Source organism: Gracilinanus agilis, chromosome 4 (genome assembly GCF_016433145.1).
Source record: "Gracilinanus agilis isolate LMUSP501 chromosome 4, AgileGrace, whole genome shotgun sequence".
Lineage (NCBI taxonomy): Eukaryota > Metazoa > Chordata > Mammalia > Didelphimorphia > Didelphidae > Gracilinanus > Gracilinanus agilis.
The window spans coordinates 260112053-260135447 of NC_058133.1; the positions used below are offsets into that span (position 1 = coordinate 260112053).

The following is a 23395-nucleotide window of genomic DNA, read 5'->3' on the forward strand; positions in this document are numbered from 1 at the left end:
ATGATAAAAGGATACCACTCACTGTTCATATTCTGGAAGGTTGATCATACCTCATGATCATGATCATGGCTCCTCAGACCCAGGATCTGGTCCACAAACATGGTTTCTATCTCTAACCAAAGGTGGGCAGGCTCTGAGGACTCCATTCACTATCCAAACTCACAAGATGCTGAATATAGATAGACCAGAGTTCATTTATAGTTATGTTCCAGGTTTAGGACATAATTGGGATCCCCAGATTCCCTGGGGAACCACATTAGTAACCAGGAGATTACTTGGGAATGTGGGTGCAGAGAAAAGGGAGTTGCTTGTGCTTATGGGATCTCTCATTCAGGCTGTGGGAATGTCTGGAGAATCATGCCTCGTCTACCCTAGATCACATTTTCTTGTGACTAGAATTTTCCTGCTTGCCACAGATGAGTTTCTCCCTTGGGTGGTACAGGAGACAACATGGACAGATTATTCCTTGGGCTCCCTTCCTTAGTTAGACTCCCAAGCAGACCACTCCTTTCTGTTAATCATGATTGATAGTTAATTATTTTAAAACTCTTACCTTCTTAAAACTGGTGTTAAATATCAGGCCTAAGGCAGAAGAGCAGAAAAGACTAGGCCAATGGAGGTTAAATGTCTTGCCCAGGGTCACATAGCTAGAAAGTATCTGAGGCTGGATTTGAATGCAGTTTCTCCCATCTCCAGGCCTAGCTCTTTATCCACTAAGTCACCTAGCTGCCCTGAGAGATGTTAAGTGAGTGAAAATGAAGCCTCTTATTTCAGTCCCATGTTTGACCAGATTTTGGTGAGGGGAGGACAAATGTAGCCTCATGCACAGCCCAGTAGGCAAACCATCTCCTAGGGTAGTTATTTTTTTCAACTGCCTAATCTCAGCCTTGTCCACTTGATCACTAAATACTGAGACACTCCTTTCAATATCTGGTCACATCTGATTTTAAATCACTTCTGGGAATGCCTCTTGTTTGGGTCTGAAGCTTACTGAATGGGTCGGCTTGTCAACAAGATGGCATCCTCAACTTGGTATAATCTGTCTTAGGCACAGGGAGACTTGCACAGCCACCTATCTATTCCATTTAATTCTACCCCCAAAATTTTAGAGATGAGGATGGAGAGGGGAGTCATTTGCCTAAAGTCCCACAGCTTAAGACACTGTGACAAGACTAGAACTTGGGTGTGGTGACTGCCAATCCAGTGAAATTTAGGTATTGTCCTGCTGACCCCTCACTGAAGATGTGCATAACAAAATTCTTACCCTTCCAAGTCAATTGCTTTGGGCAACATTCAAAACATCATAAAAGAGACAAATTGGTTTTTAATAAATAGTGCTATTCCTTCAGCAATTTAGTCGCCAATGCCGAAGTTCATTTCGAGCCTGATTATAAAGACATTTCTACACAATTGAGCTGGAATTCAAGATTACAGGCACCATGGATCATACAACTCAGAGGAAACAGTATTGCTAAAATATGGGATACTGGAATTTTATTAAGAAAAAAATCACTAAGATCAGAAAGAGCTGGTTAATGTCTTTCCGAGACAGCTGTTGGTTTTCTTTTTGTTCCGATACCTCATTCCTGCCACAGATGAGAACATATGGGGATAAGATTCAAGTTGGTGTGGGATCTTTCCTACTTAACTAATAAGAGTCCCCGCCGGTCTGTTTCTGGAGCTTTCCTTCTCTGTTCTGATTGAGTTGATGAGCCAGCAGGAGGTAGGTAATGAAGTTCTGCCATCTCAGAATGGGGAGGCCGGAGCCTCTGCAACTCTTTGATGTGGCCAGCAGGGGACGGAGGTGCAGAAGCCTCCCTGGAAAGATTTCTAGGTTGTGGAGGAAGCAGCGGCCCTGGGGGCTGAATAGGATGGTCTGACAACACAGAAGACACCCTTGGCCCTGCCACAGTTATCCCTCAGAATAAGGATTCCCTCTACAGTAGGGAGACGGTGCTGGTGAGGTCGCTAGTCCAACTGAAAATGACTATTTCTAATGAGAACCACCACAGAATGGATGCCACCACCTTAGGAAAGCCAACTTTGTGAGGAAAAAAAGTATTAAAATTTAAACCTGTTGAGTTCCAGTGCCTAAATGTCTGCTCTGCTCATAACTGCCTCCAGATCTATTGCAGGATGGTGCAGCAGCTGGTGCCTCCCCCTCACACCCTCAGTGATGCCCCACACCAGATCCCGGGGCCCTGGCCTGGGCTTCCCAGATGCACCTCAGGTTTCCTGGCCCCTCTTTTCTTCCCTCCCCTTGTCTGAAAAGGAAGGCTGGATTCCTAAGGAAGCAGCCTCTTCTCTTCTCATGTCAGCACACTGTGCAGCCTCCCAAGGCAGCCCCTAAAGGCCTCGCTGTAACCCCCATCAGTCACCACCCTGGATCCAACCGCAGGAGGCATTTCTCCGAGGCTGTGCAACCAGGGAGCGACAGCAGGCACTGCCAGGGAGAAGGTACTGACTGCATTTCACTGCATCTCAGGCTGCGTGTGGGGCTGTTGGGCCTCCATCTGTGTGTGAGAAACCCAGTTCTCTCACTTCCTATTAGAAAAGAGGAGTGCTGAATTGGAAAGGGAGGCAAGTTCTACTTGCTGAAAAAAAAAACCAAGGATAAGCTACATGACCCAACTTGTTTCCTCCCCAACCCTCAAGGGAAATCCAGAGAGTCCTCAAAAGCTAAGCATTTCGGAAATTTCTGGTCATAACCTTCAGAAATGGGAGCAATGCGTGGGTGGAAAAAGTCAGGAAGTCAAGGCATGAGTGTGAATTCAGCACCAGCAGATCTGTGGAGCCCTCTCTGTTGGGCTGAGGGTAGAAAGTGTCCTGAGGGACAGGCTGAACAAGAATGTCTGACCCTCCCTGGGGAACTTAGCGTTCAGAGTCAGAGAAGTAAGAGGGCTTAGTCCATCTCCACACCAGCATGTCTTCTCCAGCAACCCTGTGAGACTCTGTCTGAATCCGGGATTCATTGGATGCAAGAAACTCCACCGCTCTGTCCCAGACCCGCTTCATGCGTCTCCTGGAACAAGAGATCAGTGCATCTTAGTCAGATAAAGAGAGAAGACCTGGCTCGCTGTGCTCTACTGCATGGAAGGAAACCCAGTTGCCCATGAATGCCCTTCAAACAGAAGAGCAAATCAAGGCCCGGCACAAGAGGCTGGGGAAGCAGAATGCGGTTTGTTTTAGGGGAGAGAAAAGGAAAGTACCCAGCACAGGACAGCCTTCCTGCACTGGGATAAGCGCCTTAGGCCAGCACTAGTTTTCTAGGAACAAAGCAACTCTTCAAGTCTTCTGCTCTAACGGCCATCCAATTAACAACTCCTGAAGTGAGGAGGAAGCCCACAGTCCCCCCTCTCTCTAAGAAGGAGGAACACAGGCTGAGATTTTTGGAATCTCCCTGGTATCGGTGATTCATGCTGGTCCTCTCTAGATTAGCATGGATGCCAGGGCTGGCTGTATTTTAATTTCTCATGTGGGCTAATTAAAGAGTGACCACTGGCCTTTAAAATGAAGGCTCAACAGGAAGTAAAGGGCCTGACTGACAGGCAGTCTCATAGAATGGAAACAACCTTTGGGACAAACACTAACTACAGCATGCACTGCTTCCCCTTGAGTCTGGGCCACTTTCAGGGCACTGAGGCCGATTATGGGCCTCCCTTGTTCCTTCTGACATCCATCTCCCTGAATGTGGTTGGGCAGATTTCAAGGCAACCAGGTGGGAAGGTTATTTTTACCTCTCCACTTCAATGAATAGCAGCATTATGTATTTATATAGCCCTGTTCTCAGCTTTGTAGTCATCAGTCCTACTGCCTCTTGTGGTAAAGTGTGAGTCTGCCTGCCTGTATGCGGCTGAGTGTGAGTGTGTATGTGCACGTGTGCTGTGGAAGCAAGGAGAGAAGGTAGCAGCATCTCCACTTTATAGCTGGGGAATGGGGATGACTCTCCAGGGTGGCACTGTCAAGTCTCTAACCAAGGAACAGGGTCTCCTGGGTGCTGAAGAGGCAGACAGTGGACCTACAGCCTTCCTCACCTGACCCTCACTCTAAGGGTCCAAGTGAGAAAAGTAGCAAATGCTCAGCTAACCTCAGGAGGAGGACTCCTGCCTCACCTGGGACCAAACCTCCATTGACTTACTCGACAGCCTTATAATGACAGCTCCCTAGCATGAGGGCAGCTGCTTGAGGTGTCAGCATTTAAGACCATCACGTTTGTCCCCTGGGGAGTCAGACAGCATGGTCTGAGGCGTGACAGGATTCTCAATGAATCTAAAGGCCAAATACCTGCTTTCCCATCCTCCCCTTCCTCCCACCGGCTGTCCGTTAACCAGTAATGAACAAGCTTCGATTGAGCTGGGCTCTTTTAATCAGCTTCCACTGCTTTTTATCACAAACAAGCTCTTCAAATCTCTCTCAATCTTTCACAAATCAGCCTTCAAAAGGTATTGCAGGGGGAGATCCAAGTATATCCACGCAGGGTTGACATTTTACCTAACATATAGTTAGGTTTTGAGAGCCTGGCCTGAACCTGCTTCATGACTTGGAAAATGGATTAAAAAGCTTGAAGGACTGAGCAAATACATATCAAACAAACAAACACTACTACTAAAGGGTGACAAAGACCTTCAGTGTCTCCCCAAGAGTCTGAACATAGTCATTTTGGGTTCATTTATAGGCCATTAAGAGTCCTTATTATCCAGTTTTGTGTACAGTTAGCTTTCAATTTTATCTTCCATGAAGCTGTGGTGTATTCAGATAATCAAAAAATACTTTCCATTTGGCTTTGGAATGCAATTTTAGATTCATATTTAATATCAATGTCTGGGCTACACCTTAAACCAAATGTGAGTACACCTGCTAAAGATTATGGTGACTCTGGAGTTAGAAAGATGTCTGGTCTCCCCAGCCTGCTCCCCTACTTCATGCTGGAGATGGGTTACCTTCTAGAGCAGTGGTTCCCAAACTTTTTTGGCCTACTGCCCCCTTTCCAGAAAAAATATTACTTAGCGCCCCCTGTCACATACTATCACCACCCCCAAATGCACCTGTGGTCATCACTGCCCCCTGGATCGCTGCAGCACCCACCAGGGGGCGGTGGTGCCCACTTTGGGAATCACTGTTCTAGAGTCTAGACTGATGGTAAAGCACTAGCCTAAAGAGCTCTGCTCTTCTGATCCAAGTTCGATTAGTGAACTTCAAATCCACTCAAAGGCCACCTCCACCAGGAAGATGTCCCTAATCTCTCCAGTTGGTAGTAACTGTCCCTACCTCAGACCTCTTACAGCACTTGGTCTTGTAACTCTTGTGTACTTCTCTAATGTGCTGCCTCAGTTGAGAGCACTCAACTCGATCTCAAGTGCATATGTTTAGGGCCCACACTGGGCACAGCTATGTTTTAGAGGAGGCATCATGGTGTAACAGAGTAGTGGATTCAGAATTAAAAAGACCTTTTTTTTGACTCAAATCCCACTGCAGGCTCTATGACCCTAAGCAAGTCATTTAATCTCTCTGTGCCTCTATTTCCTCACATGTAAAATGGGGGGTGGGGGAGGTAGAACAGTTAGACTCAATAGCTTCTCAAGTTCCTTCTAGTTTTAAATTTCTAATACAGAACATCTTTGCCTTTGTATTCTCTCCCTGCTACACTGAGCTGCTAGCTAAGGGTGGAGAAGGCCTTTCATTGAGGTTTTGTTTAACCTTTCTAAGTACCCAACGTCAAATGCTACACACAATAGGTACTCTGCCTTCTCCCCTCACACATTGGCCAAGTTACAGAAACTAGGATCTACCAATGAGGTAGATGCTTAAAGATAGGCAGGAAACAGGCCACAGAAAGATTACAAGTGATATTCTTAATGTGGATCATCCACCTATGGATAATTGAGTGTTGGCTATTTCTTCTGGAGAAGTTACAGTCAGGCCTTTTACCCTCTTCTCCTGTAGAGATGGGAAAATTTTGTAGCAAGTGACAAAGGAAGCCAGGTGTTCAATGCCTCTCCTGCCTGGGAACCAAAGGATCCTTGGCTATTGTGAACTCTCTTATCCATGCAGATCACAGAAAAGCCAGGACCCCATCTCCAGGGACAAAGGGGACCCAACTCACCGGCTCTGGGGTGGGATCAGGGTATCCCGCACGTGAAGAATGCCCACATATGGATATCGTTCCATATCCTGCTCCCAGTCAACATAATGATCCTGTACTACAGCTGCAATGACAGAAGGTGACAGCTTAGCATGAGGACTCCCCAAATCATCCAAACCTTCCTTTGAACAAGACCTAACATAATATGGCTGTCACCTATAATTTTCTTCACCATCTCATACATGGCTTGTTCTTCTTCCTCTAATTTCCGCCACCGATATTTCAGAAGAATCAGAAGTCCCCACAAAAAAGTCAAGCCTAGAAGAAGCAGATAGCTCAGATCAGTCATCAAATATTTATGGAGTGCCTGATCGGGAGCAAGACACAGTGCTCATACAGAGGAAAACAAAGACTGTCCCAACCCTTCCAGCTGTTACAGATTCCATCCAGTCTCATTCTGCCATTTTCTTTGAGTCTCTTCTTTATACACAGGTTGGGGTCCTTCCCGTTAGAAGGAGATGAGACTGATGATAGCAATTTCTAGGCATACTGGTATGATCGAAGAGACCAACAGGCTTCCAACAGCCTTGTTCTCCCAATGCACACATAAAGCTCATTCTCATAGTTGTAGCTGCAGCCCTGCTGTTGTCAAGTCAGTTGCTGTCTGTGGCTTGCTTTTCTGAACTCGGTCAACCCAAAGCCTTTGCCCAGTGAGAGCCACAGATGTTTAGCGATATGGGGCCCAAGTTTTTAACTAGTCAAAGCCAGTTCTTCCCTCTTTTATCAGGATTTCTTTGCTATCCCTCAGCCTCCAAGAAATATTTACACTTTTTTAGAGAATTGAAGTCCTTTATACTGAAATAAACCATCTCCTTTGAGAAAAGGCTTACATTTAGCACAATGATTAAAAGAATACAAAAAAACCCCCACCATTTATGAGATGTCTACTATGGGAGAAGCATTGTACTAGGACTACAAATTTTAAAAAAGAAATAATCCTTATCATGGAGCTTATAGTCTAGTGGGGGCTGGGGTTAAGATACAAACATCTATAATTATAATTCACAGTATAATAAGGATAAAAGCATCAGAGAAGTGAAGACCAAGGTGTTAGGGGAATCTACAGGACAAAGGAATCTAGGCCTGGGAAAAGAAGATCAGAAAAGGCTTTGAAGAGGAGGGGTCATTTATGTTGAGCTTAAAAGGATGAGCTAGATATTCTTGACTGAAGCATCTGAAAGGTAACTACTGAGCCACTAGCTACCTGGTCAGGACCTAGTCTCGCTTTTGGGGACCCTTAAAATGTTTTATCCTGAATCAAGGCCATTTCTCAACTATTCTCATCCTTAGCCTGTTCATTTGCTCTTATTAGCCAGATTTCATACCCACTGTGAGAATGTCTTGCAATGTTTGAAGCTGATCATTCATACCTGAGGCTGATTTGGGGAGGGAGGTATTGTGGATAGACACGACACCTACCCCAGAAGAAAAGGAGAACAGTGGTAATGGCTGTCAGCAGGGCCCGACTGAGACGGCAGCTCAAGCCCATTCGGGGACGGCCAGACTCCAGGCAAACTACCTTGTCCACAGTTGACACCGACTCAGATGGGTCTTCCCCTTTCAACCTGAAACAGGATACAAGGTACAATCAAAGGCATTCAAATACAAAAGGAACAGAAAACACAACTTGAAATAGGGGAAAGAAAAAGAAGGTAGGGATATTGCTACCCTGCTTTTTTCTAAAACATGGTTGGCTTCTTCATGGTGGCCCTTTCTAGAAATTTTCCACCTTGGCTACTTAGGAAGACTAAGGCTTTAAAGAAGGCAGCAGGCTTGCCCCCCCTGCTGCTAAAGTGACGTCTCTCTCCGCAGGCCCTTTGACAGCACCTCTCAGCGTGCACAAGATTAAACTTTAAATTGGATTCCCACCTCTCAGCATAAAGAAATGGAAATGTTTACTGAACCACTGCTCTGCAATTGCATGGCAAGAATTTAAAGACAGAATCTTGGAGGTCACATTCTTTCTCCACAAACAGTAGGCACATAAACTGTTTAAGTGTAAAGAGCTTGGGAGATGAGCCTATGGGATGAAACAGAAACTGGTAGATTCTTCAAGGCTGGTCACCCTCCCAAATGCTGGTGTCCAGACAAACTGCACAGAGGGCGAGAAGCCTTGCTATGAAGAACTGTAAAAAGGTGCTGGGAGAATTAGAGGGGGTTGGGGGTGGGAGGCGCATGCACGTGGAAACCACAAGTAGATATCTGTACTTTCTTCCAGACAGGTTAGGAGACAAGTAGCCCAACATCATATGAAATATGTCTGCTCTGTTCAGAGATTATACTATGGCCTAATTTCCTGCAACCTACTTTATATCCCTGGTCATCCATATCCTGTTCAGAAGCCTGTCTTCTCAGATATGAAGTGGCTAATATCTTTACACTTGAATCTACTTTGTTAGAATGATGGACAAAATCCTGAGGTACGCACACATATACACACTCTGTCTCTCTCTTTTCTTTCTCTGTTTCTCTCTGCCTCCCTCCCTCCCTCCCTCTCTCTCTCTTTCTCTCTCCCTCTCTCTTCCTTCCCACCCCTCCCCAGCCAGACCTGGCTTTTTTAAAACTAACACATTTTTCATCACGCCATGCATCCAGTTATGAAGCGTTTGGTTGAGCTGCCCAAGGGGCCGCCACTGGATACACTGCTGATGGAATTAGTAATTCAGGCGGATTACAGAAGCAGAAAACCCTAGAGTGTGTTTTAATATCAGAAAACTGTACCCTGCACAGAGATCTTGGCATACAATAGAAAATGGAAAGTGTTTACATGATGACTGTTTCCCAGCAGGAGAAACTTTCAGAGCTGTCAAATACAATCCACCAGTGTCTCTCCTCCAGTTCTCAATGTCCAAATCAGGCATTTCACAGAAGGTGAAAAAGAAGGTTCTTTCTGTTAATGATGCAGGTCAGTAATGAAAGCAGGCTAGAATTGCTGGTCAGAACAGAATCCTGAGCTTCAAAGGCACAGAGAATTGTAGACTTGGGAGGGACTTCATGCCTACCTAAGCAGAAGTCCCCTCTCTACCACCTTCAACAAATGGCTGAGAGGAAAGTCACCCCTTTCTCAGACAGCTCATTCCATTACTAGATGGTACTAATGACTGTTAGGAAGTTTTTCTTTATGTTGAGCCAAAATAGACATCACTCCAATTTCCACCTGATTGTCTATCAGACTTTAAGTTTGACAAGGCCAGGAACCATATCTTATCAGAACTTTGTATCTTTCTTCTCTGGGGCCCAGCAGTGTTCTGTACATGATGAGTGCTCTAATGTCTGTGAAGGAAATGATGATTTGGCCCTCCTTCCCAGTTCTCATACAGAAAATCAAATAAGTATGCACAGAATTATTTCACCCACCAGTGAAGAGACTGCACATTCAGGCAAGAAGTTGAATGGTAGGGCTAAGGACTTAAGAGAATTGCTCTAAGAAGAATTTGGCCTGAGCATCAGGTGGATACCCTAAAACTCTCAAATTTTATGTTTTATCTTAAATATGTTTCTTCCTCTTGTTCCTTCATTTTATCACTTTCTTTTCTGGCCTCAAACCCACATCTGCAAGTAGCTTGGGAATCTGCATTCATAATCTCTAAATGCTGGCTTATTAAAAAACACCAAATTTCATGAGACCCTCTGATGGCAGAAAATGGCCAGGTGACAAGAGTTTTAACATCTTGGACAAGTCATTTCCCTGCCTGGGACTCAATTTCTGCATCTATAAAATACTATGGTGGCAATCAGAGATTACTAAGGCCCCTTTCAACTCTAAACCCTATCACCTCCATCTTGAGCTGACACTCACTCACCAGATTCCTACATCCTTGTTACTGCTCAGTATCCAGGTCAATGCAGCTTCAAACCTTGCTGATGAACTGCCGGTTACATTCTGTGGGGAAGGGTCCATAAGAAGATTAGTTCTGCATTTGGGTGGACTGGCTGAAACAACATTATTCTGTTTCCTGGTAAGAAGACTCTCTGTCTATGTGCCCCTGAAGACCTGTTCCACTAAATGCACAGCAAATTGCAGAAAGGAAAGTTTCACATTGCTGAAAGAGGCTGTAACTAGAGGACAAGATGCAGAAGCACACAAGTGAAATGACAGTGATCTGAGACAAGGGAAAGAATATAATCTTCCCAAGGACTAAAATATTAGGCCAGAGCATCAATATTGTGGGAGATTAGGGGTAGAGAGAGCAGAAATCTCATGTTATGGTGGGAAGGACCTTGAGCAGAGAACTAGGAGACCTGATTTATATTCCTGTCTCTGACACTGACTTGTGTGACCCTACAGAAGTCATTTTCACTTTGTGGTTCAAGATTTTTCCTATGAAGAATTGAGGAGGTTGGACTAGATGGTTTTTGAAGTCCCTTCCAACAAAAGTCATAGGAATCAGAATCTAAATTCTAGTTAGTTTAGAAATGAGAAAACTGAGGTTTGTCAAAAATTCCATAACTGCCAAGAAGCAGAGCTAGGATTTGAACTTAGGTCTTCTGACTCCTGAATCCAAGGCTCTTTATACACTGTACATGCTGCCCATTTTATTAGTCACCTTGAAAGCAATTCACCACTAATTTAAAAGTTTTCTACAAGTCACTGTGGAAAAAGCAAAGAAATCAGTGGCTAAACAACAAGCAGAATACCAACAAATTGGGCAGATGACAGGCTCTCAGATCAGGGAAAGATGAGACCCAAGGAATGATGTGATTATTGCTAGTGAACATAGAGGAGAGGCCTTGTATCACAGTGCAAAATTCACTAGCCCTGGTGTTGGCAGATGAGTATTTGAGGGCTGGCTTGGCAACCTAAGTGACTATAGGGCAAGTTGCCTAATATCTCTGAGCCTCAGTTTCCTTACCTATAAAATGTCACATTTTCTACTTCTAATGTGTGGACATGTAAGGATGTGATGTAGTCATGAAGTGCTACAGACAGGTGAGCTAATAGGAAGCTCCAGCTCTGGGGCTCTGAGGAATGCCCTCTTCAACTACCCCAAGAGAGACACAGAGATAAATCTATGAGCTACAGCTTTTAAAAACAAAATCCAGGGGACAGCTGGGTAGCTCAGTGGATTGAGAGTCAGGCCTAGAGACGGGAGGTCCTAGGTTCAAATCCGGCCTTAGACACTTCCCAGCTGTTTGACCCTGGGCAAGTCACTTGACTCCCCATTGCCCACCCTTACCACTCTTCCACCAACAAGCCAATACACAGAAGTTAAGGGCTCAAAAACTAACTAAATAAATAAAACCAAAATCCAGTGTGACCTTGAGCAAGTCACTTAACCTCCACTATCTAGCCCTTACTGTTTTTTTCTGCCTTAGAACCAACACACAGTACTGATTCTAAGAGAGAAGGTAAGGGTTTCAAAGTAAAAATAAACAGAATCTGGAAAAAAAACCACATTAGTTTGAGGAGATCAGTAAGCCACTGAGACATCACAATAATGGACTGACATTCCATCCTACTTACTGCAATGTATTCCTGTGCTTCAATAACAGGAATGCATTTACTCTTTAGATTCTCGGGATTTCCACATTCAAAATTACCTAGGGAAAAAAAACAACATTCAATCCAGAGAAAAGGTGAACACAGATGACTCTGAAATGGACTCCAAATGCAGAAGAACCAAGCCATCCACTCTGATAAGGATCATGTGGCCAAGCTGCTGCCTCCTGCCTTTTGCTAGGGCATCTTCACTCCCCACAGCAAGATCAAAAGCCACTTAGCTTGGATCAATTCCAGATCATTAAAACCTGACCTGCAAAGCAGTTTGGTTATTTGCATTAAATGACTAAAAGCTGCACAATACCAAGGTCTGTTTTCAATTGATCCTTAAAAGGATCAGAGGAATAGCTTCAGACTACACATGAATTGTACTATAAATAAACATAGCTTGGGGAGGGAAGCAAAAAAAAAAAAGGCAGCAAAGCTGTGGAAACTCTGTGGAGATTTAAAAATCATGACACAAGGTAGGCAGCCTGGAATAATAGCACTCATTCTGGTCTTCCCCAGGGTAAGAAGCATAAAAATGGCCCAGTATGCAGAGGGTAGGGGGGAAGAGTGTCGGCTAGGCTGTGCAGATCAGAATCCCCAGGTACTGGTCAGTTACAGGTCGTTGGTCCTGAGGGGTGTGGGGTGGTCCTGTCTGGGGCAGTCTTGAAAAATGTTTGGTTCCCTCAGCCTAACTAAAAATCCTTCAAGGCCCACTTTGAATTCTATCTCTTCCATGAAGCTTTCCCTCCCCATCCTAATCCTTTCTCCAAACTCCTGCCATACCTTATTTATAGTCTGCCACCCACAAAGTACCTAAGCATATGCATCATTGATCTTTGTTTCAGATGTAAACCCTTGGTTCTCCAGTTAATTATATTAGTATTAAATTTAAACCTCCTTGAGGGTAGAGACTGTGTTTTTTTATATCTTAATCTTGCTTTATCTAGTTCAGTCATTTTTCAGTCCCATCTGACTCTTCATGACCCCATGTGGGGTTTTCTTGGCAAAGATACTGTAGTGGTTTGTCACTTCCTTCTTTGGTTCATTTTACAGATGAGGAAACTGAAGCAAACAGGTCAAGTGACTTACCCAGGGTCATATAACTCAGCTATCTCAGGCTGGATTTGAACTCAGGAAGATGAGTCTTCCTGACTGACTTTAGTTAGATGGCTCTATCCACTGAGCCATCTAACTACCTCAAAAGCTTGTAGAACTGAACTGAATTACTAACAGACTGTGGTTTTTTGTTTGTTTGTTTGTTTGTTTTTTACTGTAAACTTCTTGAGGACAGGAACTGTGTCATATTCCGTCTCTCCTAGTTCCCAAACCATCTCTAGTATAGGGAAGGGGAGTAAATAATGGATGGTCTAGTATAGTGATGGACAAACTTTTTAAAGAGGGGGCCAAAGGAAAGGAAATGCTCATCTGTTAGTCTGTTTCTAAAGCAACTCTTTCAAAGTTCCATTGTATTGTATCCTACTCATTGTATTCATCAGATTAGGAATAATATCAGGGTGGATAGAACATTTCAGGGGGCTGCATCTGGCCTGTAGGCCATAGTTTGCCCATCACTGGTATAGCAGGTCAGCCTAATTCTTTTTTATCATTTGAGTTTTCATAAGTCAGATAGAAGGAGGTGTGCAGAATTGGGGGCAGTGTTTTGGAACTAAACCGAGACCTCCCATTCCACATCCTGATACCCTGGCAATGATCTGAATTCTCGAGGATATGAAGAACTCCAATGTAAACGTGGATCAAACCATCTAAGAGATTAGGGGCTGGCGTATGGCTATGAAAGTTGGTGTTAGGAACTAGAATGGAATCCCTCTCTAATCAAGGCATTTCTTAAGTCACCACCTCAGTGTTCCCTGAAAGTTTTAGGGCAAATCTTCAGACATAGATGAAGACTTGAAGTACCTGAGAATAAAATGTACCACTAGACTTAGCAAAGGCTCTCCATCTGGTATCTGATGAAGTAGGCTACTACAGTATACTTTAGGGGATGATAGCCCTACCAGGTTTGGCCCTAGCTTAGGATAACTTTTTTTTTCTTTCTTTTAAATCCTTATCTTCTGTCTGTTGGGGTTAGGTGCCCAGGGTCACATAGCTAGGAAATGTCTAAGGCTAGATTTGAACCAGGTCCTCCTGACTCCAGGCCTGGGGTGTTACCTAGCTGCCCCTAGGATATTTTAGGATATTTAATTTGTGCCTATGAGTTATGAGTTAACTCATATAGGACTAAATTATAGTTTTAAACACAAATGACTACCTATGTTTATAAAGGCCAGTCTTATTAATTAGGAGATTGTTGGTGACTTTGGAAAAGAACAGTTTCAACTGAGTGGGGGAACTTGAAATGAGTGAAAGTGAGTGAGAAACGACACAATCTTGAGAAAAACCATTATGAACCGATTTAGGGTCTTCCAAAGAGCTCAAAAGCTCTTCCTCAGATAAAATGTTACATACTTTCCCAGAAAACCTGTGATACAAAGGAGCAAGGACTTTTAATTCCATTTTATAGATGGAGAAACAAAGTGACAGAAAGATTTAAATGACTAATCCCAGCCTGGTAGAGGCTGATTCAGAGCTGGAGCTTAAGACCCTTGATTCCTGGGACACTGTTTGATGAAAAGGCTAATAGTGCCCTAATGAAGGCAATAACGGAATGGGCACTGAGTCAAATGACAAGGTTTTTGGCTCAATGGCTGGCCCCTCCTCAGGGGAAAGCAGGACAGGGAAGAAGTATGAGATGTACTTCCATGGGACATATATGTATGAGGACTCTGGGTCAATGTTCACATTACTGATCCACATTTCTCCGCATTCTCCTTCTCCCCATGCTAACCTTTGCTAGTGCCAACAATGTGAAAGCTGCCTCCACATTGATGTGGTTATTTCTGCTCAGAACACCATCTGTGAACACAGCAGCATCTGGCTCTCCTGTGAGCTGGTTGGTCCTGAACTATACTCAGCCTATGATGCATACTGTGGGTCATTTTTAAAAAAAGGCGATTCCGCCTGAATTAACAGATTGCCTAGGGAACAATCTGGGCCAGAGGGCAGCAAAGCTGAGGCCCTGTGTCCAAACCCCCTTTGAAATGCAAGTAGAAGGACCATCTAAGCCAAAAGCAAACAAACCAAAGAGGCACAATTTCTATTTTGAGTCACAGTTGGGCACAATGGTTTCTAGGGTCTTTAAAAAGACTAGGAGTAAAGACTCTTTCTGCCCAAATCCAAGATTAAAAAAAAAAATGAGGTTGAATGGTAAGGAAGAAGAGAAAAGGTGAGACATTTTCAGAGTGTCTCATGAGAGAATTACTACTATCTGGGAAAGAAGTCTGCTTTTTCTTGGTCTGGACCCTTCTTTACATCTGTGTTCATGGAACTATGTTTACTTGAATATAACAAATATTTTATCAAACACCTAATCTATTCAAGGTCCCGTACTAAGTTAGGTTCTGACAGTGCAGAAGTGTAAGTCCTCAGTACTTCATATCTGTAAGACTGCAATAGCCTGCCTTAAGTCTCTCCTCACTCCAAACCATCCACCATTTAGTCATTAAGTGTTTTCCCTAAAATACAGGTCTGATTTTGTCACGCCTTTTCTCAATAAACTCCATTTACTCCCTGTTGCTTCCAGGAGCAAATATGGAATGTTCTGTTTGGCATTCAAAGCCCATAGTAGCCTAGCCCCCTTCTACCTTTCCAGCCTTCTTACGCCTTACTCCCTAACACATAGTCTTCAACCCAATGGCACTCCATGAACAAGGTACTCCATCTCTGGGCTTTGGACATTCTCTCTGGCTATTCCCCAGGCCTGCAATGCCTTGCCTGCTCTGCTCTAACTACTGACCACCCTGATTTCTTTTAGGGCCCAAATAAAACCCCACCTCATCCTGGAAGCCTTTCTCAGTCTTTCTTAATTTTAGCACCTTCTCTCTGTTAATTGTTTCCAATTTATCCTGGATACAGCTTGCTTTGTCTATATTAATTCAGCAGTTGTCTTTCCTGATTAGATTTTTAAAAAGACAAAAATCTTTACCTTCTCTCTTAGTATCAGTTGTGGCAAGGGCTAGGCAATGGGGCTTAAGTGGCTTGCCTAGGGTCACAAAGTTAGAAGTATCTGAGGTCAGATCTGAACCCAGGTCCTCCTGATTCTTAAGTCAGGCACTTTATCCAATATGCTACCTGACTGTCCCCTCCTTGATTAGGTTTTCAGGTCCTTCAGAGAAGGGACTGTCTTTTTTGCCTCTTATTGGATCCCTGGTATTTAGCACAGTACCTGGCACAAAGTAGGTAAGTTTACTGAATTGAAGAAGAGAAAAATTACATGGACTTCACCCATGAGATACTTAATATATTATTTATATATATATATGTGTATATATATATACACTTACCAGCTTGTATGGCCAAGAAGTTATACAACTCATGGAGCACCTCCAACAAAACTTTCTTCTGTTTGGCCTGGCAGAACTGAGAATACACAGAAACAATTCAAGATAACAAAGTAACTGCTTCTATATGTACATTTTAGGCCCCAAGCCCATCTCTTGCCCTGATGCTATTAGTCCTCAAAGACAGAAACTTTTAAATCCCTACTCAGTGCCTAGTACAGTGCTAGGCTCATTGGAGACACTAGTCCTGTACTAAATAGTTGCTGAACAACCGCTCTTGCTTGGATATCTACTCACATATCCCTCCAAGTCCCATGTCCTCAGGCCTAGGCTGAGGGAGAGTGATCTTAGATAAATCACAATCGTGTTGGGCCTCAGTTTCTTCATCTATGAAACGAGAGGGCTGGAATATGATTTCTGAGGTTTCCTCACACCTCTAAATCCTATGAGGCTAGGCACTCAATACTTATTGACTGATTGAAAAGAAACACCACAAAGAATCAGTCAGCTGTAGAGCTGATTGTGTATATGTAACTAAAGGTTTTCTTTGCCAAGCCTTTGACATCATAGTGTTCAACCCAGGCAGCACCCAAGGGTATCAGATTGTTCCACTTCGTGGGAAACAAAGACATTAAGTCTACCTTATAGGGAGAAACTGAATAGCCAAAACCTGAAGGGTAAAAGCTATGGATCTCACTTCAAGCAACAACATTGATAACAAGCCATTGTTGTTAGAACACTAGCACGAAGAGATTACAATCCAGAACATAGCCCGAACTGGCCAAGTAAGGTATTCTATTGGGCTAGGGCCATGGTGGTAAACCTATGGCACATGTGCCAGGGGGCACTCAAGAGTCCCACCTATGGGCATGCCCACCATTGCCCCAGCACAGAGTCCGTCAGAGTTCATTACAAGAAAGCCAGAGGGACACGGAGCCAGCTGCTCCCTTCCTGCTCTCCACACGTGCCTGAGGACATCACTTGTCCCTCTAAAAAGTTCACTACCACTGGGCTAGGGTGTGACAGCATGTCCCATACTGTGGACTTTTATTATTTGTGATACTGTTAAAACTCTTGCTACTGGTATATAGATTTCACACCCTGTGGATACCTGATGCCAATGTTTAATCCAAGGCCTATTTTCTCACAGATGCAAGATTTCTGGCATCTTAAAATTCAAATAATTTCTAATTCTACAGAAATACCCCTCTACTCTTTCTATGTTTGGGTGAATTCAGAGATTAAGTATTAGGGAAAAGTTCATAGTTCATGCCCAAAGTATGTCCAAAGTTGGTGTGACAGGTTGACATGGTCATACTGTAATTTTCAGGGAGCTAAGAAGCTCCACTTGCCCAAAAGTAACTATTTAATAACAACAATAAGCACTACCTTAGTGGGTAGATTAAATTCATCATTAAAGATTAAATCTTATTTTAAAAAAATTCAGATCATTTCAACAGACATTAAGAACTTACTTTATGCTAGGCACTTTGCTATTTTTCCTTGGGCATCTACCCACATATCCCACCTTTCTAGGTGCCAGGCCCTTTGCTGGGTATGCTATCCTTCCCCTCAAAAAAAAAAAAAAGGGCAGTTTTTGCCCCTGAGGAATTTATATTCAAATGAGTAAAACTATATGTATATAGGTAAGTGATAAACACCAAATAATTTGTGTATAGGAGGAGGAATGAAAAGGGCAGACATTTAAGGAAAGGGGGCAGCCTTTGCAAAAGAATAGAGAGTAAAATATTAGCAAGCCGACTCTTTTGGCTCACAGAGCATCTGAGGGGGTGATGTGAAATTATTCTCGAAAGATAGGCTGGGACCAAGTCAGGAGAAGTTTAAATGCCAAACAGAGGAATGGGTATTTTATCACTTGAGGTAACAGAGAGCCATAGGAGCTTCTTATCACGTGTCAGACCTGTGTTCTGGGAAGATCATTTGGGAAGTTATGTGGAGGATGGATTATGGGAAATACTGGAAGCAGGGAGATCGTTTAGGATGCTATGTTAATAGTTCAGGGGAGAGGAGATTATGAATTACACTAAGGTTTAATGACTGTGAAAGTAAAGAGAAAAGGATGGAAGTGTGACATGTTCTGGAAGTGGTAACTGTGAATATGAAATGTAAGGGAGGAGAGGTAAAAATGAATAACTCCCAAGTTATGAACCTATGTGACTGGATGCATGTTGTTGCCTTTGAAAAAATGGAGAATTTAAGAGAAAAGATAGGTTTAGTGGGAAGGTATTTTGGATATGTTGAATTTGAGATGCCTATGGGGCCTCCAGGGGAGATATCCTGTAGGCGGTTGGTGCTGCCAGACTAAAGCTCAGGAGAAATATGAGGGCTAGATATGTAGATGTGGAAATCACCTGCAGAGATGACTGTTGAATCCATAGGAAATGAGGAGATAACCAAGAGAATATAGAAGGAGGAGAGGGTCAGATCTGTGGGGAATATACTCTTAGGTGGGAGATAGGATAATGATCCAACAAATAAAATGGAGAAGCTAACAGGTAGGAGCAGGACTACAAGAGAGCAGTTTATGAAAACCTAAGAAGAGAGGGATCCAGGAGGAGGGGGTGAGCAATACCATCAAACACTCTGCAGACAGATCAATAGTGAAATTCCTCCATCCCTGTCTCTTTGTACAGGCTGTGTCTCATACCTGGAATGCCCTCCCTTCTCACTTCCATCTCAGAATTCTTTTCCCCCCCTTTGATTCAAAGATATTTTATTTTTCCAATTACATGTAATAATTTTCTGCATATATTTCCCCAAATTATAAGATACAAATCATCTCCTTCCCTCCCTTTTCTCCCCCAACTCGGAGATGGTAAGCAATTTGATCTGGGGCACACATGTTATCATGCAACACACTTCCATATTGGTCATTGTTATAATTTTTGTTATAAGAACACACTCATACAAAACCCTGAAAATAAAAACATAAATATACTAATGTAAAAGTATACTTTGATCTGCATCCATCCAACACCAAAAGTTCTTTCTCTGAAGATGGATAGCACACACCCATCATAAGTTCTTCCCAGTTGTCCTAGATCATTGCATTGCTGAGCCTCAGAATTCTTAAAATGAATTTTCAAGTTTTCTTTGAAACTCAACTCAAATGCTACCTTCTTACATGATCCTTTCCTGATCCTGGCCCTCGTGTCCAACTCCTCACTCAGTAGGTAGAGAATAATTACTTAGCCATTTATTTGGTATGCATTTTGTAAATTCTTTTTCTACCCCATTAGATTGTGGAAAGCTACATGAACTGATGAAGAGTGAAATAAGCAGAACCAAAAGAAAATTGTACACAGTAACAGCAATATTGTAGAATGACCAACTGTGAACAACTTAGCTACTCTCAGTAATACAATGATCCAGGAAAATTCTGAGGGACTCATGACAAAGAATGCTATTTATCTCCAGAGAAAGAACTGTTGGAATCAGAATGCAGATCAAAGCATACTATTTTTCACTTTAGTTTATTTGTGTTTTATTTGGGGGTTTTGGTTTTATGATTATTCTCTTACAAAAATAAACAATATGGAAATATGTTTTGCATAATAAAACATATATAACCCAGATCAAAGTGCTTACATCTTTAGAAAGGGGGAAGGAAGGGAGATGATTTTAATATATAACTTCAGAACACTTGTGTGGAAAATTGTTATTACATGTAATTGGTAAAATAAAATATCTTTACAAAAAAAAAAAAAAAGCTTCTGGGACTGGATGCTGGGTGAAGAGAAAGTGACCTCTGAAACAACTTCTCAGAAGAGATCACCACTACCAGGAGGAAGAGTCAAAGCCATGCCCTGGCTTGGCAGAAGATAATGGACCTTGAATAATCTGCATGGAATGTGCCAACCAGCAACAAGATTTTTATTCTCCAAGTTTTAATGTTTTAAGTATCAACAACTTCCTATGCAGGTACTCTATTGTATTCCAAATAATTGTCAGTGTGCACTTACAAGTCTTTTGTGTATATTTGTGTATTTTGTAAATATTTGCAGTGAAGAAAATAAATAACTGCCCTATACCTAGTCCATTTTGTATTTGAGTTCCTTTCTAGAAGAGATTATATCAATCTCTTTAAGGTAGACTCTAGACATAATCTAAAACTAAACTTTGTAAAAGAGATTTTACTGAGGATGGAAGCATGATGACTTTGTCACTAGCCACTCTAACACTCAAAATACAACTGCCCAACCCAACTGACAATCTCAGAGCACCACTGAAAAAAACACGTTGGAGGCTAGTAGAAGAGGCATCCGGACTGAGTAAATCCACAGGGGGTCTCTCTTATAATTCATACTTCAGACCACTAACCATTTGCAGAGTGAAGAATGGAGAGGGATGGTCCCCAGAATGTAGATCTGAAAGGTTTATTCTGTGTTCTGTTTGCCCTTTCCTAGGGCACCAGAAAGGGATGGAAACCAATCTATTTTATGGAGGTCATATAAGTCCTGTTTAAAACTAATCTCTAAGAGTTCTACTTCTAGGAGTTGAGGGCAAATTAAGGAAGGAAAGTTCTGAGCTAGCCCAAACCCATCTCCAATCAACCAACAACAAAAATACAACTAAGCTCAATTTTTTATTTTTTAACTAAAAATATTTGCCAAGCAGCAAAGGGCAAAAAGAAAGAGGTAGAAAATAACTCTAGATCAGCACCTCCCACAGAAAAAGGACTTTTTTTTTAAACTCCAGCAACTTGAGAGAGAAGAAAGGCAGATGACTTGAGTTCTATTCCTGACCCTACCACTGAACAGTAAACTCAACCTGGGTCATCTCTTTACTTTTTTAGGTTCAGTTTCCCTAATGAGAGTTAGGCGAGATGACCTTGAAAGTCCTTCCTAACTCTATGAGTCTATAATGCCACGATTGCTCTGGAAACCTTCCTAGGAGTTCAAAATGTGTTCTGAAAAAGACTTTATTTGGAGTATGAAAATAAATATCAATCTAGCTGTAGAAATTCTCAAAAGAGAATGGACTTATTTGCTGTTGCTCACATTCACTATTACTTTTCCAGTCTTTTTGATGGGTTTTCCCCCTATACCATCATAACACCAACCACTTGGAAAGATAAATAGACATAAATTAATAAATGAATGGATAGATAAATAAGTGAATTGATGAATGGATAAATAAAAAAAAGTTAAGTATTCAAACTCAGAAAGCAGCTTGGAAGGATCCTAAGCACCCATTCTGGGGTTAGCCTTATTTCTGGGTGATGCTGGCTTTGCTGGCATTTTGTTCATCAGAGATCAGTGAGTGTTGAGAAGTTCCTCTTCATAGGCAGAAGCACCTTTCTGTGTTTTAATGAGATCATTTATTGTCTCTTTGCTCTGACGAAGATTATAAATGTGATGGGTGAAATATAAAAAATAATTAGTCCCAGAGGTGAATCCATCCCTTACAATACATCTTTTCTTTCCCTCAGTCTGCTGAAAAGTTTACTGCTTCCAGATGTGTCTGATTCCAATAACAGAAGAAGCTAAGTTCTTGGGAGTGGCAAACTTGTCAAGGAAAAACCTCTGTTCTGGAGCAGGCCTTATTCTCTGAGAGGCCACTTTTGAAGAGACCCGGGTCCATAGCTACCTCCTATCAAATCCTTCCTGCCTTCCCCACAAATGCCTAATATTCTAGGGCCTGGTTATTGGAAGGTCTAGGCTAGGCTCAGGATGTCCCTGGCTGGCTTCTCATTAATCCTCTATTAACTGACCACTGCTGACTCAGAACCAGGCACTCTCCCTTTTTATGGATGCTGTTGAGGATCAAAAAGAGCCAAACAAGGATCTATCCACATTAACCAGGCACAGGAATGAACTGACATCTCAGCCACATGTCAAAATGAATCAGCCTTTCTATACATTTGTGAGTTAATGGTGTGTTAACAGTAGTAGTGTCTATCAACTAATAAGGCAGTCATTCAACAAGCATTTATTAAGCCTTTACTATATGCCTGTAGTAAGCCCTGGGGATTTCACAAATAAAGACAAAAATAGAGTACCTGCTTTCAAGAAACTTGCATTCTAATGGGGGAGATGATATAAAAATAAGGATGTACATACAGTATGACCGAAGAAGTCACAGTATAATTTTAAGCACCAAGACCTTAAAGTGTTCATAGCAAAGGTCTTAATGTGGTTTTAAGCCATTTCCTTCATGAATTTTTAATGTATATGTGATATGGGTCTTTGGTCACTGACATGGAGAAAATGGAAATATGCATTGCATGAAAGAACTGATATAATTTACTTAAGTTTCTACTCCCACAGTTCTTTCTCTGGATGTGAATAGCATTCTTACTCACAAGTTCCTCAGAACTGTCCTGGATCATTGCATGGCTGTTAATAGAGAAGTCCATTACATTCGATTGTGCCACAGTGTATCCTTCTCAGTGTATAAGGTTCTCCTGGTTCTGCTCCTTTCACTCTGCATCAATTCCTAGAGGTCGTTCCAGTTCACATGGAATTCCTCCAGTTCATTATTCCTTTTAGCACAATAGTATTCCATCACCAACAGACACCACAATTTGTTCAACCATTCCTCAATCGAAGGGTATCCCCTCATTTTCCAATTTTTTGCCACCACAAAGAGAACAGCTATAAATATTTTTATTGTTTTCTTTTTTATTGTTTAATTAAGAAAAAATTTCCATGGTTACATGATTCATGTTCTTTTCCTCCCCTCCTTCCATCCCCCTCCCATAGCCAACATGTAATTCCACTGGGTTTTACATATGCCATTGATTAAGACCTATTTCTATATTATTAATATTTGCACTAGGGTGATCGTTTAAAGTCTACATCCCCAAACATATGCCCATCAAACCATATGACTAAGCAATTGTTTTTCTTCTGTGTTTCTGCTCCCACAGTTCTTTCTCTGGATGTGAATAGTGTTCTTTCTCATATGTCCCTCAGCATTGCTCTGGATCCTTGCATTGCTGCTAGTAGAGAAGTCCATTATGTTCAATTATACCACAGTGTATCAGTCTCTGTGTACAAAGCCCTCCTGGATCTGCTCCTTTCACTTTGCATCAATTCCTGGAGGTCATTCCAGTTCATATGGAATTCCTCCAATTCATTATTCCTTTTAGCACAGTAGTATTCCATCACCAACAGATAACATGATTTGTTCAGCCATTCCCCAATCGAAGGGTATCCCCTCATTTTCCAATTTTTTGCCACCACAAAGAGTATGGCTATAAATGTTTTTGTACAAGATCTCTTTGGGGTATAGACTTAGCAGTGGTATGGCTGGATCGAAGGGCAGACAGTCTTTTAACACCCTTTGGGCATAGTTACAAATTGCCTTCCAGAATGGTTGGATCAATTCACAACTCCACCAGCA

At 42.3% G+C, this 23395-nt stretch overlaps 1 protein-coding gene across 1 annotated transcript in view; it reads right to left on the reverse strand.

Moving 5' to 3' along the window:
* Positions 1-1306: 1306 nt before the first annotated feature.
* LEMD2 (LEM domain nuclear envelope protein 2) overlaps positions 1307-23395 on the reverse strand; it is a 54147-nt gene continuing 32058 nt past the window's right edge. The window contains exons 3-9 of the mRNA XM_044675278.1: positions 16031-16106; positions 11607-11683; positions 9946-10025; positions 7562-7707; positions 6299-6400; positions 6104-6206; positions 1307-3022 (exon numbers count right to left, since the gene is read on the reverse strand). Of these exons, the coding sequence (XP_044531213.1) occupies positions 2872-3022; positions 6104-6206; positions 6299-6400; positions 7562-7707; positions 9946-10025; positions 11607-11683; positions 16031-16106 (735 nt within the window). The 3' untranslated portion in view covers positions 1307-2871. The remainder of the gene's footprint in view (positions 3023-6103; positions 6207-6298; positions 6401-7561; positions 7708-9945; positions 10026-11606; positions 11684-16030; positions 16107-23395) is intronic.